Here is a 20,737-nt window from a genome sequence, read left to right on the forward strand (position 1 = left end):
GAGAGAGAGAGAGAGAGAGAGAGAAATGTCACAAGAAAATGGTGGGACAGGATGAGATCAAATAAACCGTTACAAAGTTGTACATGGCAAGGTCTCTTCACGGACACAGAAATGCATGTAGGAAACTTCACACACGTGAGCACACGGACACACAGACACAAACACACATAGGCAGCTCCGATGCTGAGTCGCTATGGAAACTGCCTCTTCTCTCTCTAATAGAACCGCACCAGACATTCCATTGCACTGACTCACTCTGAGCCTGTTGCCGTGGTAACACATTCTACTCACGTATTTGCATCACAACCTGAATCTCAGGTTACACATGCACCAGAGTGCATCACACAAACACACACACGCACTTGCATGTGCACACACACACACCACTGCGTCAATACACACACATGCAGTCATAGAACATATCACAGTGCACTCGAGAGACTAAATACATTAAAGCCCTGACACACACGCACACATTATTTCCCCATCTCTCTTATGCAACCAAAATCACATATGCGCACAATCATACAGCAATGGAGTGCACACACACGCACGCGCGCGCACACGCACACGCACTCCATTCCCTTTCTCTCCAGTGTATTGTGTGTCTCTAGTGATTTCCCAGAGGAGATGTAAACAAGTTCAATTATCCCAGCATTACCAGGCCAGCAGAGCCCTTGGTGTGACGCCTGGCTAATGGATCAGCTCTCCTCTCTGTCACCAGGCAGTCACACAACACAAGCACATGACAAACAACACACACACAGAGACAGACAGCGACAGAGACATTGACAGAGAGGGACGCTCAGCACTGGACTGGAGAGTGTCACTCTTCTCCAGCAGAGCTAGGACATCTAGAGCACCATGTACTTTGTCTCTGAGAGTGTTGCTGTGGACGTCTGAGTGCTCTGTGTGTTTGTGAGCATGTGTTACCTCTAAAGGATGTAGGCCTTTGTGACAATCTATCTCGCTGTTCACCCACATAAAGCATTCAAATACCTCTGTGTGAATGGGAGCTAAGTGAACGTAACGATTTGAGTTTATTATGTGTCCGTGTGTGAGCGTACGAGCCTAGCATGACGACATAATAATGTACATGTTGCAGTATGTGTGTGTCTGTGCACGTGTTCAGGCTGACTAACAGAGGCGGGAGATGGGATGTGTGTTAGAGCCACCTGCAGGACTCTCCAGGTGTACGTTTCTCCTCAGAGAGACATTTCACTATGTGACTGACTCACATTGGGAAGTCCAGGAGGTTAACACTCCATCCAAACATGTCATTAACCTACGTTAGATAACGTTAACTAACCAACGTTACTTACATATCCAGTCACAGGGACAGCATGTAATATGTATGTAATATGAATATGGGTGTTATGGGTCCATCTGATAGGTTGACTGCACCATACATAGTGTGGATATTCTGTAGATCATAGACATTATATATGCAGCTGTTCATCACTCTGTACAGTACGTGGAACTCATTAATTCTTTATGGAGGTCTTTCTAAGCATCAGCACAAGAGCTAACCTTGTAGCAGGGGTCTGGACTGACCCAGTCAGAAGTCCATCCTCCTCCACATTTAATGGATTGGTTGAACAGTGCAGAAGAGAACCTCCCCGGACAGTTTTTTTCTTCTCGTCAAGACCAGTATGTAGGGGGATCTAGTTTGGGCCGTTTATTTTAGGCCTGCTACAGTGCGTTAGGTTAGGTTTGTCATGCCGTCACCTTCCCTGTGTTGTGTGGGTGTGTGGGTGCTGATGCCCCTGTTTGTATGTGATGGAGTGTGTGTTGGCGTAGGATGTGTCTGTGAAAGAAAGTGATATAGAGTGATTTAGTGTCTGTGTACTGTATGTGTGACTTCACACGTGTTAGTACATGATACGAGTTCATATGTTAGTGCATGATAAGAGTACATGATAAGAGTGCACATGTTAGTGCATGATAAGAGTGCATATGCTAGTGCATGATATGAGTACATGATAAGAGTGCATATGTTAGTGCATGATAAGAGTACATGATAAGAGTGCATATGTTAGTGCATGATAAGTGTGCATGTGTTAGTGCATGATAAGAGTGCATGATAAGAGGGCATGTGTTAGTGCATGATAAGAGTGCATAATAAGAGTGCATGATAAGAGTTCATGTGTGCATGTGGGAGGCGAGTAGAGTTCACTGTCTCACTCAGCCAACATCAGCCTACATCCCAGGCCAAAAGGGCCAAAAGGGCACTCACTGTCCTGCCTGCTTTAAAACAGGCCCTGAAACACTGGCACACTATTCTCGCTCCTTTCCTTCCTTCCTCTCCTCTCTTCTCTTCGTAACCCGCCACTCTCCCTCTCCCCTTCTCTCTGCCTTTCTTCTGCTGCTGCTCTCTCTCCCCCTCCACCCTTGCTGCTGCTCTCTCCCCCCTCCACCCATGCTGCTCTCTCCCCCCTCCACCCATGCTGCTCTCCCCCCTCCACCCTTGCTGCTCCCCCCCACCGTTACTGCGCTCCCACCTCCACCATTGATGCTCTCTCCCCCCTCCACCCTTGCTGCTCTCTCTCCCTCCACCCTTGCTGCATTTCTCGCCCTTCATCTCAGCCCTACTAGTCTCTTGATATTGGACTGCATTCTCTCTCACTTCCTCTCTTCTGTAGCTCTCTCTTTCTCACTATTTTCCCTCCTAGTCTCCCACTCATCCACCCTCTCTTCCTCCCTCTCTCTCACTTTCAAAGCTCTATAAATGTCATTTCATCATGCACTTGTCTTCATCACCACTATTTTTTCCATTTTCTCCCCCTCCTCGCCCTCCCCTGTGCTCTCAGCGCTCCCCTCTCCCTTTCATCTCTCTTCTGTCATTCTGCTCCTCTCCTCCAGATTCCTGTACGCATCCTTCCCTCTCTTTTCACCGTTAAGAAACCGCACAATTGGATTAGCTAGATCTGTCTCTTTTTAAACCATAGCAATTAGAGATGGCAGAATGGGAGAAATGAACACGGATACAGCAAACACATCTTAACACATACAATCAAGCACAAACACATACACACACATCCACTGCCTGAGTGGATGCATACACAAACATATGCACACACACGCACATAAACACAGTAGTAAAAGTCTGATCTTTCAGACCTCTTGATTATATAAAGACAAGGCATCATTCCCCTGGCTAGTTTTAACAACTAGTTACATGGTTTCCTACATGTGTAATGTTTGTGGGATAGCAACCTTCACTGCTTGGAATCGTATCCAAATGCCAGCATCCCCCTACAACCAAACTGTAATGCCTTTACTGTAAAAACCCACCTATTCCGCAACAAAGAACCAAATAAAGAAATGTTCAAGTGGATCAATCAAAAGACCCAATCTACACAATGCAGTTAAAGAACACTTTTTAAACAAAATATAAAGTATTCACCTTTTGGATGGTGCAAGACAGAGGACAGTCAAAACAGTATGACTTTGTAAAAATTGATATGCAAATAAAATGCAGTTTATTGGTTGATTAACCATATACCAAAAAAGGAGAAAATGGCTGTGGCAGAGGTGTGTGGAACAATTGAGGTTTGTGTGTGTGTGTGTGTGTGTGTGTGTGTGTGTGTGTGTGTGTGTGTGTGTGTGTGTGTGTGTGTGTGTGAGAGAGAGAGAGAAAAAGACAGAGAGAAAGACAGAGAGAGAAGGAGAGAGAGAGAAACAGTGAGAGAAAGACAGAGAGAGAGAGAAAGACAGAGAGAGAGAGAGAAACAGAGCAAGAGAGAGCAAAAGAAAGAGAGAGAGCGAAGGAAAAAGAGAGATGAGAGATGAGAAGGGAATATGTCTGTCTAAATCAGTCTACTTCACAACATTAACGTTGAGTTATCTATTCTACCTAGCTTTTAGCTATGGTATCAAATATAATATATTATATGTATATTATTATACATATTACATTTTTGTGAGACGATTACAATTACTGAGATAATAATAATAGTGATTACACTTACAGACACCAACATAATGTCAGTTTATTATTCTATCCCCTCCAAAAATGTGAAAAATACCACAAGGGTTAAAGGGTTAAACATGCTGCAAAAATACCTTCATCCCTTGGTTTGTTCATTGTAGACTCATCGTGTTTTTTTGTGAGTGGACCTAAGGTTCAGAAAAAAGGGAGGAAAAAGAGAAAAGAGAAAATTGAAAAAGATTTCACTTTGCTGAAAATGAAAAAGAAACCAAGGGAGGAGAAAAATGGCAAACCAGCAAGAGACTAGCGTTGCACGGTATACCGATTACCACGGTAACATCGCGATACCAAAACATCATGATACTTCTGATACATTTTTTAGAATACCGTAGTACTGTTTCATATGATACCGACTTTTTCAGCCCTAGTGATCCAAAAAACCTGCTACAAAATGTTTAAATTCAGTTGAATTGAAGCGACAGCCACTAGTCTCTGGTATGCACAGGTCCAATCATATCCACTTCACTTTCATGCTCACATCACGTGTAGCAGCTGTAATCAGCCAGCATAACCCCCTACCAGTCCTCATTCACCTGCTTCTCTCCTTCTGCTCTTCATGAGCATCTATTCCTCAGTCAGTTAAACAATATATCATTTAGCCATGATGGTGACGGGGATGCAGACCCTGATGAGTCTTCTGTTGTTAGAGTTGTACATTTGTTACATTGGAGGAGCACGCAGAGCGAGCAATGATGATACATTGTATCATTACATCACCTGTTATAATCAAGAGCACAGACCAGTCTGAGTTTGAAGTTCACTGTCAAGCAGCCTTTTGAGTGTCAGAGAGGGAAAATGGAGCACCGCTTGGCGACAGGCATGCTTGCAACTTTCACAACAGAGAAAACTGCTTGTCTCGAGCCTAAACAGTAAAGAAATATGACCCGTATTATACCTTTTTTTCTTTCGATTGGGATTTGTGCACACTTTAAATAGTTTCACAAACTATGTTGCGGGCCATTTTAAACTAATCCCGGGACTCTAATTATTGGTTTGATAACAAACAATGTTGTTCAGTCATGATACCTACCTAGCTAACAACCTGGTAACTTGACAGTAGGTCAAGGCTAATTTGATTGGCACAGGAAGAAAGGAAAAGGGTCTGCTACTCATGAGATGTGCTTCAGAGGTAGGATTCATTAAAGGCATAATGGAAGCTTAAACTACACTGAACAAAAATATAAATGCAACATGTAAAGTGTTGGTCCAATGTTTCATGAGCTGAAATAAAAGATCCCAGAAATGTTCCATAAGCACAAAAATCTTATTTAGCTGAAATTATATTCACACATTTTTGCACAATTCCTAGAAGCTGAAAATGTCCCAGTTCTTCCATGGCCTACATACTCACCAGACATGTCACCCATTGAACATGTTTGGGATGCTCTGGACTGACGTGTACAACAGCGTGTTCCAGTTCCCGCCAATATCCATCAACTTTGCACAGCCATTGAAGAGGAGTGGAACAACATTCCACAGGCCACAATCAACAGCCTGATCAACTCTATGTGAAGGAGATGTGTCACGCTGCATGAGGTAAATGGTGGTCACACCAGATACTGACTGGTTGTCTGATCCACGCCCGTAACTTTTAAGGTATCTGTGACCAACAGATGCATATCTGTATTCCCAGTCATGTGAAATTCATAGATTAGGTCCTAATTAATTAATTTAAATTGAAGGATTTCCTTATATGAACTGTAACTCAGTAAAATATAAAACATTGTTGCGTGTTGCATTTATATTTTTGTTCAGTATATATAAAAAATTGATTTATTTCTGGTGCTACTTAAATACTGTTTAGTGCCTAATGCTTTAAACGTTGGGAAAGTGTGTGTCTTTGTGTTTGTAGGAGAGAGAGAGAGTGGTGTGTGTGTCTGTTAACTGAAGAGTAAAGAAGGTTTCAGGCAGTGTTTCCCCTTATTGACATAACAACATGCAGATCATTGGGCAGTGTTTCCCCTTATTGACATAATAACATGCAGATCATTGGGCAGTGTTTCCCCTTATTGACATAATAACATGCAGATCATTGGGCAGTGTTTCCCCTTATTGACATAACAACATGCAGATCATTGGGCAGTGTTTCCCCTTATTGACATAACAACATGCAGATCATTGGGCAGTGTTTCCCCTTATTGACATAATAACATGCAGATCATTGGGCAGTGTTTCCCCTTATTGACATAACAACATGCAGATCATTGGGCAGTGTTTCCCCTTATTGACATAATAACATGCAGATCATTGGGCAGTGTTTCCCCTTATTGACATAATAACATGCAGATCATTGGGCAGTGTTTCCCCTTATTAACATAATAACATGCAGATCATTATGCTGTGTTTTTCCCTTACTGACACAATAACAAGCAGATCATTATGCAGTGTTTTCCCCTTACTGACACAATAACAAGCAGATCATTATGCAGTGTTTTCCTCTTACTGACACAATAACAAGCAGATCATTATGCAGTGTTTTCCCCTTACTGACACAATAACAAGCAGATAATTATGCAGTGTTTTCCTCTTACTGACACAATGACAAGCAGATCATTATGCAGTGTTTTCCCCTTACTGACACAATAACAAGCAGATCATTATGCAGTGTTTTCCCCTTACTGACACAATAACAAGCAGATAATTATGCAGTGTTTTCCTCTTACTGACACAATGACAAGCAGATCATTATGCAGTGTTTTCCCCTTACTGACACAATAACAAGCAGATCATTATGCAGTGTTTTCCTCTTACTGACACAACAACAAGCAGATCATTATGCAGTGTCTTCCCCTTACTGACACAATAACAAGCAGATCATTATGCAGTGTTTTCCCCTTACTGACACAATGACAAGCAGATCATTATGCAGTGTTTTCCTCTTACTGACACAATAACAAGCAGATCATTATGCAGTGTTTTCCTCTTACTGACACAATGACAAGCAGATCATTATGCAGTGTTTTCCCCTTACTGACACAATAACAAGCAGATCATTATGCAGTGTTTTCCCCTTACTGACACAATAACAAGCAGATCATTATGCAGTGTCTTCCCCTTACTGACACAATAACAAGCAGATCATTATGCAGTGTTTTCCTCTTACTGACACAATAACAAGCAGATCATTATGCAGTGTTTTTCCCTTACTAACACAATAACAAGCAGATTATTATGCAGTGTTTTTCCCTTACTGACACAATAACAAGCAGATCATTATGCAGTGTTTTTCCCTTACTGACACAATAACAAGCAGATCATTATGCAGTGTCTTCCCCTTACTGACACAATGACAAGCAGATCATTATGCAGTGCTTTCCTCTTACTGACACAATAACAAGCAGATCATTATGCAGTGTTTTCCCCTTACTGACACAATAACAAGCAGATCATTATGCAGTGTCTTCCCCTTACTGACACAATGACAAGCAGATCATTATGCAGTGTCTTCCCCTTACTGACACAATAACAAGCAGATCATTATGCAGTGTTTTTCCCTTACTGACACAATAACAAGCAGATCATTATGCAGTGTTTTTCCCTTACTGACACAATAACAAGCAGATCATTATGCAGTGTTTTCCTCTTACTGACACAATAACAAGCAGATCATTATGCAGTGTTTTCCTCTTACTGACACAGTGACAAGCAGATCATTATGCAGTGTTTTCCCCTTACTGACACAATGACAAGCAGATCATTATGCAGTGTTTTCCTCTTACTGACACAATAACAAGCAGATCATTATGCAGTGTTTTCCTCTTACTGACACAATGACAAGCAGATCATTATGCAGTGTTTTCCCCTTACTGACACAATAACAAGCAGATCATTATGCAGTGTTTTCCCCTTACTGACACAATAACAAGCAGATCATTATGCAGTGTCTTCCCCTTACTGACACAATAACAAGCAGATCATTATGCAGTGTTTTCCTCTTACTGACACAATAACAAGCAGATCATTATGCAGTGTTTTTCCCTTACTAACACAATAACAAGCAGATTATTATGCAGTGTTTTTCCCTTACTGACACAATAACAAGCAGATCATTATGCAGTGTTTTTCCCTTACTGACACAATAACAAGCAGATCATTATGCAGTGTCTTCCCCTTACTGACACAATGACAAGCAGATCATTATGCAGTGCTTTCCTCTTACTGACACAATAACAAGCAGATCATTATGCAGTGTTTTCCCCTTACTGACACAATAACAAGCAGATCATTATGCAGTGTCTTCCCCTTACTGACACAATGACAAGCAGATCATTATGCAGTGTCTTCCCCTTACTGACACAATAACAAGCAGATCATTATGCAGTGTTTTTCCCTTACTGACACAATAACAAGCAGATCATTATGCAGTGTTTTTCCCTTACTGACACAATAACAAGCAGATCATTATGCAGTGTTTTCCTCTTACTGACACAATAACAAGCAGATCATTATGCAGTGTTTTCCTCTTACTGACACAGTGACAAGCAGATCATTATGCAGTGTTTTTCCCTTACTGACACAGTGACAAGCAGATCATTATGCAGTGTCTTCCCCTTACTGACACAATAACAAGCAGATCATTATGCAGTGTCTTCCCCTTACTGACACAATAACAAGCAGATCATTATGCAGTGTCTTCCCCTTACTGACACAATAACAAGCAGATCATTATGCAGTGTTTTCCTCTTACTGACACAATAACAAGCAGATCATTATGCTGTGTTTTCCCCTTACTGACACAATGACAAGCAGATCATTATGCAGTGTTTCCCCCTTACTGACACAATAACAAGCAGATCATTATGCAGTGTCTTCCCCTTACTGACACAATAACAAGCAGATCATTATGCTGTGTTTTCCCCTTACTGACACAATGACAAGCAGATCATTATGCAGTGTCTTCCCCTTACTGACACAATGACAAGCAGATCATTATGCAGTGTTTTCCTCTTACTGACACAATAACAAGCAGATCATTATGCAGTGTCTTCCCCTTACTGACACAATAACAAGCAGATCATTATGCAGTGTCTTCCCCTTACTGACACAATAACAAGCAGATCATTATGCAGTGTTTTCCCCTTACTGACACAATAACAAGCAGATCATTATGCAGTGTTTTCCTCTTACTGACACAATAACAAGCAGATCATTATGCAGTGTCTTCCTCTTACTGACACAATAACAAGCAGATCATTATGCAGTGTTTTCCTCTTACTGACACAATAACAAGCAGATCATTATGCAGTGTCTTCCCCTTACTGACACAATAACAAGCAGATCATTATGCAGTGTTTTCCTCTTACTGACACAATAACAAGCAGATCATTATGCAGTATTTTCCTCTTACTGACACAATAACAAGCAGATCATTATGCAGTGTTTTCCTCTTACTGACACAATAACAAGCAGATCATTATGCAGTGTTTTCCTCTTACTGACACAATGACAAGCAGATCATTATGCAGTGTTTTCCTCTTACTGACACAATAACAAGCAGATCATTATGCAGTGTTTTCCTCTTACTGACACAATGACAAGCAGATCATTATGCAGTGTTTTCCTCTTACTGACACAATGACAAGCAGATCATTATGCAGTGTTTTCCTCTTACTGACACAATAACAAGCAGATCATTATGCAGTGTTTTTCCCTTACTGACACAATGACAAGCAGATCATTATGCAGTGTTTTCCCCTTACTGACACAATGACAAGCAGATCATTATGCAGTGTTTTCCTCTTACTGACACAGTGACAAGCAGATCATTATGCAGTGTTTTCCCCTTACTGACACAATGACAAGCAGATTATTATGCAGTGTTTTCCTCTTACTGACACAATAACAAGCAGATCATTATGCAGTATTTTCCTCTTACTGACACAATGACAAGCAGATCATTATGCAGTGTCTTCCCCTTACTGACACAATAACAAGCAGATCATTATGCAGTGTTTTTCCCTTACTGACACAATAACAAGGAGATCATTATGCAGTGTTTTCCTCTTACTGACACAATAACAAGCAGATCATTATGCATGTATATTCCTCCAGCCATATCCCAGGTAGGCCTTTGCAAATATGAGCAAATCAGACATAATATGTAGTCTTATATTATACACTTAACAGTGTGAAGTTAAATTAAATGTGTTGTATTGAGTAAAAGTGTGAATTTCAGTGACAGGTTTTTGGAGAATGTTTTGAAAACGGATGCCAGGTCACAGATTTCTTCCCACTGTGGTATCGCGATACTACTTGATATGATGATACTTGGCCTGGTGTCGTATCGTTTGTTAAAATGTTGGTATCGTAACAACACAACAAGAGACCATCTTCTCTCTCATTTTCAAAAGACTCCCAAACAACCGAAAGCCAAAAGTAAGAGAGCATTACAAATACAGCTTGTCCTGCGGAGACAGCCCCAAACTAGTCTGTTTCAGTGCAGAGTATCTAGTTGAGAGGTGCCTGCTGAAAGACCCTAGAGAACATTTCCCATTTATTCCCTACGCATCAGTGCTTTGTAGAGGAAAATCAATGAGGAGAATCAAGCCATCATTCTTTGTGGTTAGAAGGCAGGCAGGGGAATGCCAACCCATCATGGCGCATCTGCCCACTCAGCCCCTTAGCTCAATGCTACAGCCCTCAGGCTACAGCGTATCCGGGCCCTCATCACGTCCACAGGGACTGGTCTGTCCTGCCAGGATAAACAACTACATTCGGGGGATGACCAGGGACATACACATACATACACACGCCACGCACGCATAAACTTAAGCACACACATTTCACACATTCATACACACAAAAACATCCCATCCAGCGACATCAATGCCCTCATAAGAATGTCCCTCCCTCCTCCAGAGTATCCCTACAGGGAGCCTGGCAGGGGGTGGTGGTTCAGTATTTACACAGCCATGTGAGGGCTTCTGACAGGGCTCCCCTACGCCAAGGTCACCCAGGTGGCCCACATTAAGCTTTAACGTTAACAGTGGTTAAACGTTCCATAGAGGACAGCCAATAACAAGCATTATCAGAGTGACCCCCCACCCCTCTGGCGCGCTGCTCTCTTTAAGCCTGGCCGATAGGGATCCTGTTCATTTGTTTATTGTCTCGATCTGTCAGTGGAGCGCTACATGGCCGGCACAATCACTACACGGCTTTTATAGTCCCTCTCAATCACTTTTAGGATTCAGCACGCTATCCTGTCCCCACACCCGACACGCATGCGCACACATGCACACGCACACACAGCCACCTGGCATGCTAGCTATGCTAACACCACTCTCTCCCTTTCTGTTATAGGGTGTTAACGACACACTACTTTCTCCCTACGTGTTGGCGATACACTCACTCATTTAACAGACACAGTGTACTCTCTGTTGGTGAGCCAGCAGCTTTATCACTCTCACAGTGTGCTAACTACATCTTTTTGCCTGTCTTCTGATGGCTCCCTCATAGGGTACTAACTACATCTCTTCGCCTGTCTTCTGATGGCTCCCACATAGGGTGCTAACTACATCTCTTCGCCTGTCTTCTGATGGCTCCCTCATAGGGTGCTAACTACATCTTTTCGCCTGTCTTCTGATGGCTCCCTCATAGGGTGCTAACTACATCTTTTCGCCTGTCTTCTGATGGCTCCCTCATAGGGTGCTAACTACAACTCTTTGCCTGTCTTCTGATGGCTCCCACATAGGGTGCTAACTACATCTCTTCGCCTGTCTTCTGATGGCTCCCACATAGGGTGCTAACTACATCTCTTCGCCTGTCTTCTGATGGCTCCCTCATAGGGTGCTAACTACATCTTTTCGCCTGTCTTCTGATGGCTCCCTCATAGGGTGCTAACTACATCTTTTCGCCTGTCTTCTGATGGCTCCCTCATAGGGTGCTAACTACATCTTTTCGCCTGTCTTCTGATGGCTCCTTCATAGGGTGCTAACTACATCTCTTCGCCTGTCTTCTGATGGCTCCCTCATAGGGTGCTAACTACATCTTTTCGCCTGTCTTCTGATGGCTCCCTCATAGGGTGCTAACTACATCTTTTCGCCTGTCTTCTGATGGCTCCCTCATAGGGTGCTAACTACATCTTTTTGCCTGTCTTCTGATGGCTCCCTCATAGGGTGCTAACTACATCTTTTCGTCTGTCTTCTGATGGCTCCTTCATAGGGTGCTAACTACATCTCTTCGCCTGTCTTCTGATGGCTCCCTCATAGGGTGCTAACTACATCTTTTCGCCTGTCTTCTGATGGCTCCTTCATAGGGTGCTAACTACATCTCTTCGCCTGTCTTCTGATGGCTCCCTCATAGGGTGCTAACTACATCTTTTCGCCTGTCTTCTGATGGCTCCCTCATAGGGTGCTAACTACATCTTTTCGCCTGTCTTCTGATGGCTCCCTCATAGGGTGCTAACTACATCTTTTCGCCTGTCTTCTGATGGTTCCTTCATAGGGTGCTAACTACAACTCTTTGCCTGTCTTCTGATGGCTCCCTCATAGGGTGCTAACTACATCTTTTCGCCTGTCTTCTGATGGCTCCCTCATAGGGTGCTAACTACAGCCTCTGACTGAGACAGATCTATTGGCAAAACGCACGACCAAACCTCTGCAGTAGTGGATGAATGGCGGTCTGGATGAGGGACACACCCAGACCACCAGCACTGCTCTCTCTCGGTCTCTGTTCTCAATTCAATTACATTTAATAAGGTTCTTTATTGGCATGGGAAACATATGTAACATTTCCAAAGCAAGTGAAGTAGATAATAAACAAAAGTGAAATAAAATATAAAATTATAAACAGTAAATATTACACTCACCTAAGTTCCAAAAGAATAAAGACATTTCAGATGTCATATTATGTCTATATACAGTGTTGTAACAATGTGCAAATAGTTAAAGTAAAAATGGAAAATAAATATATCATAAATATGGGTTGTATTTACAATGGTGTTTGTTCTTCACTGGTTGCCCTTTTCTTGTGGCAACAGGTCATACATCTTGCTGCTGTGATGGCACACTGTGTCACGGCCGTCAAAAGGTGGAGACCAAGGCGCAGCGTGGTATGCATACATTCTTCTTTATTACAAGAATGAATACTGAACAAAACTAATAAAATAACAAAACGAACTGTGAAGCTATACAAATGAGTGCTGACAGGTAACTACACATAGACAAGAACACACAAATACCCAAGGGAAAATGGCTACCAAAATATGGTCCCCAATTAGAGACAACGATAAACAGCGGCCTCTGATTGGGAACCATATCAGGCCACCATAGACATATATATACCTAGACCTACAAAAAACCCTAGATATACAAAAACCCTAGATAAGAAAAAACTTGCATACCCACCCTAGTCACACCCTGACCTAATAATAATAATAATAAATAATAAAGAAAACATAGATATCTAAGTCAGGGCGTGACAGTACCCCCCCCCCCCCCCCAAGGTGCGGACCCCCGACCGCAAACCTGAACTTATAGGGGAGGGTCCGGGTGGGCATCTACCCTCATTGGCGGCTCTGATTCTGGACACCGCTTCGCCTCTTTACACTGATCCCTCCGCCTTTGTATGTCTGGACCGTGGATCATCGCCGGAGGCTCTGGACTGCGGATCATCGCCGGAGGCCCCGGACCCTCTCTGGAGGCCCCGGACCGGGGACCCTCGCTGGAGACCTCGGACCGGGGACCCTCGCTGGAGACCCCGTGCCGGGGACCGTCGCTGGAGGGTCCGGACTGGGGATCGTCGCTGGAGGCTCCGGACTGGGGATCGTCGCTGGAGGCTCCGGACTGTGGCCCGTCGTAGGAGTTTCCGGACTGTGGCCCGTCGCCGGAAGCTCTGAACTGGGTACTGTCGCCGGAAGCTCTGGACTGGGTACTGTCGCCGGAAGCTCTGGACTGGGTACTGTCGCCGGAAGCTCTGGACTGGGTACTGTCGCCGGAAGCTCTGGACTGGGTACTGTCGCCGGAAGCTCTGGACTGTGGAAGTGCACTGGAGGCCTGATGCGTGGTGCCGGAACTGGTTGTACCGGGCTGAGGACACGCACCTCAGGGCGAGTGCGAGGAGCAGGAACAGGCCGTACTGGACTGTGGAAATGCACTGGAGGCCTGGTGCGTGGTGCCGGCACTGGTGGTACCTGGCTGGGAACACGCACCTCAGGGCGAGTGCGTGTAGGAGGCACAGGATACACTGGGCCGTGGAGACGCATTGGAGATCTGGAACATAGAGCTGGCTCAATGCATCCTGGCTGGATGCCCATTCTAGACCGGTAAATGCGAGGAGCTGGACTAGAGCGCACCGGGCTATGAATGCGAACTGGAGACACCGTGCGCATTTCTGCATAACACGGTGCCTGACCAGTCACACGCTCCCCACGGTAAGCACGAGGAGTTGGCTCATGTCTCCAACCTGACTCAGCCAATCTCCTCGTGTGCCCCCCCCCCCCCCCCCCATTTTTTTTATTGGGGCTGCCTCTCGTGCTTGCCTTGTTTGTATTTCTCCTCATAATATCACCGTTCCGCTTTTGCTGCCTCTATTTCCTCCTTCGGAAGGCGATACTCCCCAGCCTGCGTCCAGGGTCCTGCTCCGTCCAAAATCTCCTCACAGGTCCATTTCTCCATAAAACGCTGCTCCTCCTTTTCACGCTGCTTGGTCCTTTTGTGGTGGGTTCTTCTGTCATGGCCGTCAAAAGAAGGAGACCAAGGCGCAGCGTGGTATGCGTACATTCTTCTTTATTACAAGAATGAATACTGAACAAAACTAACCGTGAAGCTATGCAAATTAGTGCTGACAGGCAACTACACATAGACAAGAACCCACCAATACTCAAGGGAAAATGGCTAGCTAAACATGGTCCCCAATCAGAGACAACGATAAACAGCTGCCTCTGATCGGGAACCATATCAGGCCACCATAGACATATATACCTAAACCTACAAAAAACCAAGACTCTCTCTCTCTCTCTCTCAGCGGTCAATATGTAAGTGATTTCCTCCCACCCCTAGGCCTCCCAGGTGTAAGGACAGTTCCAGTAAGGGGGTTGGGGTTGAGAAGGGCGAGGGATGAGTCACAACAGTTAGACAGACTAGTAATGGAGGGGAAGGTAGATTAGGCCCCTGCCAAGTCAGCACTTTCCCAGCAACACTCTAAAACCCACACCTAACCACTTAATGGTGAACACTGTGATTTTAAACCTGCTCTAATACCCATTAAAGAGCTTAAGCTGCGCACAGGGAGCAGTTCCATTGAAATGGACCCATCTTCCTTTGAAATGGAGCAGCAGACTTCAGTTAAAGACTTTACATGGGCCTAATGCTTCCTGCTTCCTGGAAGCCCATGACTCTGTGACGAGTGAGGAGACTCAATCTGAGATGATTGTTGGATGTGTTCAGTTGGGTTCTGTTGTGCTGTCAAAGCAGGATTTTGTGTAAGGGGGGAAAAAATGTGATGTGCTGGAGCACAATGTGGGATGTTTTCTGCAGTGCATATTGGGATGCGACAAGCAGGTATGACAGCATTGTTTCCTAACAGAGACAGTGACAGTGACAGAGACATGGCTCTGTGGGGAGAGAAACAAACAGGTTTGCCTGTGTTCAGTGACGGTGCCAGAACTGTGTAGTGTGCTGGAGCTGGGGCCTGCTCTCACAGCTAGCTGACAGAGACAGCGCTACAGAATTGTCAGTTCCGTGTGGCCAGCCAGACAGTTAGAGTAGGCGATAGCTACAGTACCTATACACCTGCTTGAATGGCTTGGCAAGAATGGCCTCAATGTTCCCAAGGTTTTCCAAGAACACCGTAATACAAACATCGATCCTTGAAACACTCACGAATACTCCACCAGTACATCACAAACACACATTTACTATACCTCATTTCCACTTTCCTCATCTCTAGATGGGCATCAGTTTCACTCTAAGGAACTCATTGTTACATTTCCAGGAAAACAATGTTGTATGGAGGCACAACAGGTCTGGTAAACAATGGTAGACATATTATTTGTCTGCTTACTATTTTCGATTTGAAAGCCTTGGTTTCTAGTCAGGTTAGAAAGTGCAAATACAGCAGTGCTGAGGCATCACTACAGCCTGGGGTTTGATCCCAGGCTGTGTCACAGCCGGCTGTGACTGGGAGTCCCATAAGACGGTGCACAATTAGCCCAGCGTTGTCCGGATTAGGGGAGGGTTTAGCCGTGAGGGCTTTCCTTGGCTCATCATGGTCTAGTGACTCCTGGTGACGGGTCGGGCACCTGCAAAGCTGACTTCAGTCATAAGTTGAACACCGTTTCTTCCGACACATTGGTTTGGCTGGCTTCCGGGTTAAGCGAGCAGGTGTTAAGAAGCAGCGTGGCTTCGCGGGTAATGTTTTGGAGGACGCATGACTCGACCTTCACCTCTCCCAAGCCTTTTGGGGAGTTGCAGCAATGAGACGAGATTGTAACTACCAATTGGATATCACGAAATTGGGGAGAAAAAGGGGGTAAAATTGCAAAAAAAAGGGCAAATAGCCTTTTTCCATTGCTGTCATTCTTACATTCTTTTGCAGTTTTCCCCTTGATTTGAACACTGTTTATTAGGCTAAGTGAACTTGGCTGTGTCATGGTTCCACCAGTCACCAGAGGGCAGCAGAGACCGTCCTAGAGACATTTACAACACTCAGGTGTGTCCTATTTACTCGTTATGATTTCACTGTTAAAATAGGTGTGTTTTTCTGTTGTCCTTTGCAGACGCTTGAATTGTTTACCGTGTGCGGTCGTTTCCTCAGTGCTTTTTCGAGACTTGGTGTTCGTTGTTTTTCAAGTGTACTGTGATCCTGCGGCTACCGATTCTAAGTATCCTTAACCACTGATTCCTCGTCTCTTCTCTGCACCTGGGTCCAACCTCACCAAGTCACAGGCAGGAAACAGTTGCAGCCAGTACTAGTGAGAAAAAAACATCTTAAGCATAATAATCATCCACACCGAAAAAACTAACTGAATAATTTGAACAAACTTGATTTGAATATGTGCACTTGAAATGTAGATGGGTCAACATTGGTATACAGTGTCCATCTCAGATTGACTTACTGGCATTCAATGAAATCCAATGGATTGATCATTTTAAGTCAGCTCCTGTCCTGTTAAAGAGCAACTGAACACACCGATTCTGCATGTGTTTCTCTGTTGCTCATTAAGAAAAATTTGATTTCCGTCTTGGGGTGAGGTTGGATGTGACAGTTGCTGATGTTTGTCTTCTAAATCTGCAATTAATTTTGACATTTTTGCAGAGGAGGTTTTAGTCGTGCAATTTTTCATCTAGCTACAACGTTTGGGGCAGTATTTCTCAAGTAAAAACATTATAATTTAAAAATAAGTGCGCAACGTGTTTTGTTATGTAAACAAAGTCCCCTTCCGCTGCCTGCTGGGCAGAGCTGAGTTTCCCAAAAGCATCGAACACTAAGATCATCTTTCGTCCATTTAGTTTTAATGGAATTAAGATGCTCTTAGCGCTATGATGTTTTTGGGAAACCCAGCTCTGGTCTGTCTCACTGTCTGTGTGTTCTGCGGTAATATTGGATAGAGTGCAATCACCACAGCAGTGTATCCATCTGTATTAGTGAGCATTGCTGAAATCAAAACCCAACCCTCAAGTAATTCCTGACGAACTCACTTACAAAACTCTGTTTTGGATGAGACTGACTTTATGACTAAAATTATCCTATTTACACTTTGTAGTCAATTTTGACACTAGAATAAATGTTTCTGACTTATATAGATGCCACGTAGGGCGTTTTCTACCAGAGAAGTTCTTTATTGCCTTCAGTTGCGCTTCAAAATACAGGGAGCCCCCCTCCCAGTTCTAAAAAACTGTTAATCCATGTTTGAGTGAGCATGGAGCGGCCTGAACACAAGCTGCCGTCTGCTGTCCTTGTCCATTTCCCCAGTGCCGTAAAGGGGATGAAGCTGCATATGGTCATGTCGGTGCTGTGTGTTTGACGAGGTGTCTGACACAGCATCAAGCCCCCACCATGTCCCTGCCAGCGGCTCCAAGTACTCCCTCCGTCCCTGGCTCTGTGGCCATGCCTGCTGAAATATGTTTTTTAATAAAGAGTCTGGACGGTAAACGGCCACTCCGCCAGCGATAAAAATGAAGGATCTGAGGCTCTTGGCTGAGGAGAGTCTGGAGGAAATAGGAAGGCAATGACACAGTGCTCTCATCGAGCAGGCTGGCGGCTGGCACAGCACAGGAGATTCTCTACGCGAGGGAACTAGGCACAGCTGGACTAAATAGAGCCCCTATGTGTGTGTATTTGTGTGTGTATGTGTCAACTCACTTCTCGCTCTAACATTAGGTTTTGTTTTCATTATTCTAAAAAGCCATTTGAATTTCATTTGAGTTGAGGACGCAGCAGGCTACATAGCGGCCTGGTGGGGAAGGACATGGAACTGATTTGCATTCAGAGCATGTGACCTCATCTACCACAGTCGGCATAGACAGGAAGGAGAGAGTGGGGATACACATCAAATCTAATTGTATTTGTCACATGCGCTGAATACAACAGGTGTAGTAGACCTTACCGTGAAGTGCTTACTTACAAGCCCTCAACCAACAATGCAGTTCAAGAAATACAATTAAGAAAATATTCACTAAATAAACTTAAGTAAACAAATCTAATCAAATCAAAAAGTAACACAATATATTTACATAACAAAAATGAGGCAATATAGAGGTACAGAGAGAGGGAAGGAGGGAGGCGCTCAGAGGGAAGGAGGGAGGCGCTCAGAGGCAGAGAGCAGAGGGGGTTCTGAGGATTTCCTCCTACGGTATTACTCTTAACATTTGGCAGGAATGTGTCATGTGTAGTTTCCTCTGTGCTCTGTGAGTGTTCGGTCATTCTAAGGCCTCAGATACAGGTAGCAGATGGGGGTACATTAGAGGGCCATGAGCCTCGGGCACTTGGTCATGTGGGATATGGAACTGTGATATGTGGAAACTGTAATAATCCATATACCGGAGGCAAGTTAAAACATGTCAATACTGCGTGAACATGGAAAATTCATGTTTTGAAATTCAAGAACACAATTCTTTCTCTCACACACAAATAAGCAAACAGGAAGTAACACACAGGGACAGCAACAGGCCTGTGTGAGCAGTGACCCTAACAATAAGTGACAGACTTTGACAAGAACACAAGCCACATGTAAAAAACACTCTCTCTCACAGACAGGCACTCCGGTAGCCTTGGGAATAACCAAATCACACACACTCAGTTTTCCTCCCAAACAGGATACACCACCTCAATGTGACATAATGGTATACAGCAATCTCTCCCCCTCCTCTCCACTACTTAGAGAGTACTTAGACAAGATGTACAACTTAACTCACACGGCCCTGTTTATATACTGTTCAGTGTTCAAGGTGCTGCCTCACTTAACAAAATGATTAAACGCAATTAACCAATAGGATGGAACATTTCCGATGGCCAGGACGAGACAGATTCCAGCAGTGTTTCTGGTGCCCTTCGTTTTCCATTCCAGCCCAACGACGCTCGCTTTCAAAGGCATCCCCCTTTTGTGTAAATGGAATTAGATAAACCTTTAGTTTCTGGGCTAATTAACCGTGGTGTTGCTGTGCGCTATGAAAGAGCTAGCTACAGTACTGTACTCAAAGACCTCTCATTTCACCCGCAGAACAATCCTGATCCAATTTTCACCAGATCAAGGGCTGCTGGGATAGCAAAAATAAAATAATTTGTTTGAGGTTTGTTCTTGCATCAAAGACAATTCACACGATGGTTCTTCTGTAGTGTCATATTCTATTTATTTGTTTATTATGTTCATATCAGTCCACTCCTCCACCACCCCGCACATCACCACCCCAATCTGCATTTACATCATACTCTGGAGCTTCAAATGACTACTGAGCAGTCACCATCTTTTTGTTTGGCTGTGGAACATATTGATCGGATCAAAACGGAAATTAATTTGTAATGCTGCCAAGACATGGCCTGGTGGACGGTGATGTCACATCCTTCACAGAGAATTGCTGCTGAGGAGACATTACAATGGGATTGCAACGCTGTAATTCTCTGTTATAACACCTATGTAGAATGTAGCATTTAAAAAACCATTTTAGTCATTTAGCAGACGCTCTTATCCAAAGCGACTTACAGGAGCAATTAAGGTTAACAAGTGCTTTGCTCAAGGACACATCAACAGATTTGTTACCTAGTCGGCTCAGGGATTCGAACCAGTGACCTTCCGCTGACCTCCTAACCACTAGACTACCAGCCTATTGCTTCTTCTACACTGTGTGAGCTGGGATTTGATATATCACGGGGTGAAGCAAAGCCCAATAAACGGTGCATTCAGAAAGTATTCAGACCCCTTCACCTTTTCCACATTTTGTTACATTACAGCCTTATTCTAAAAGGGATAAAATAGTTTTATCCCCCTCACTAATCTACACACAATACCACATAACAATGAAGCAAAAACAGGTTTTTAGAAATGTTTGCACATTTATAAAAAATAAAAACGGAAATATGCCATTTACATAAGTATTCAGATCCTTTACTCAGTACTATGTTGAAGCAACTTTGGCAGCGATTACATCTGTGAGTCTTCTTGGGTATGACGATACAAGCTTGGCACACCTGTATTTGGGGAGTTTCTTCCATTATTCTCTGCAGATCCTCCCAAACACTGTCAGGTTGGAATGGGAGCGTCACTGCACAGCTATTCTCAGGTCTTTCCAGAGATGTTTGATTGTGTTCAAA

The 20,737-nt window shown here is 43.9% G+C and overlaps 1 protein-coding gene across 2 annotated transcripts in view; it reads right to left on the bottom strand.

Annotated features, from left to right (window-relative positions):
• Positions 1-20,737, bottom strand: part of LOC129864003 (neuroligin-2-like) — a 97,873-nt gene that overhangs the window by 49,527 nt on the left and 27,609 nt on the right. The window contains exon 3 of one of the 2 annotated variants that reach the window (XM_055936520.1): positions 4,066-4,119. The exons of the other annotated variant lie outside the window; for it this stretch is intronic. Within the exon in view, the coding sequence (XP_055792495.1) occupies positions 4,066-4,119 (54 nt within the window). The remainder of the gene's footprint in view (positions 1-4,065; positions 4,120-20,737) is intronic. 2 annotated transcript variants of the gene reach the window in all.

This window comes from Salvelinus fontinalis, chromosome 10 (genome assembly GCF_029448725.1).
Source record: "Salvelinus fontinalis isolate EN_2023a chromosome 10, ASM2944872v1, whole genome shotgun sequence".
In the NCBI taxonomy this organism is placed as follows: Eukaryota; Metazoa; Chordata; class Actinopteri; order Salmoniformes; family Salmonidae; genus Salvelinus; species Salvelinus fontinalis.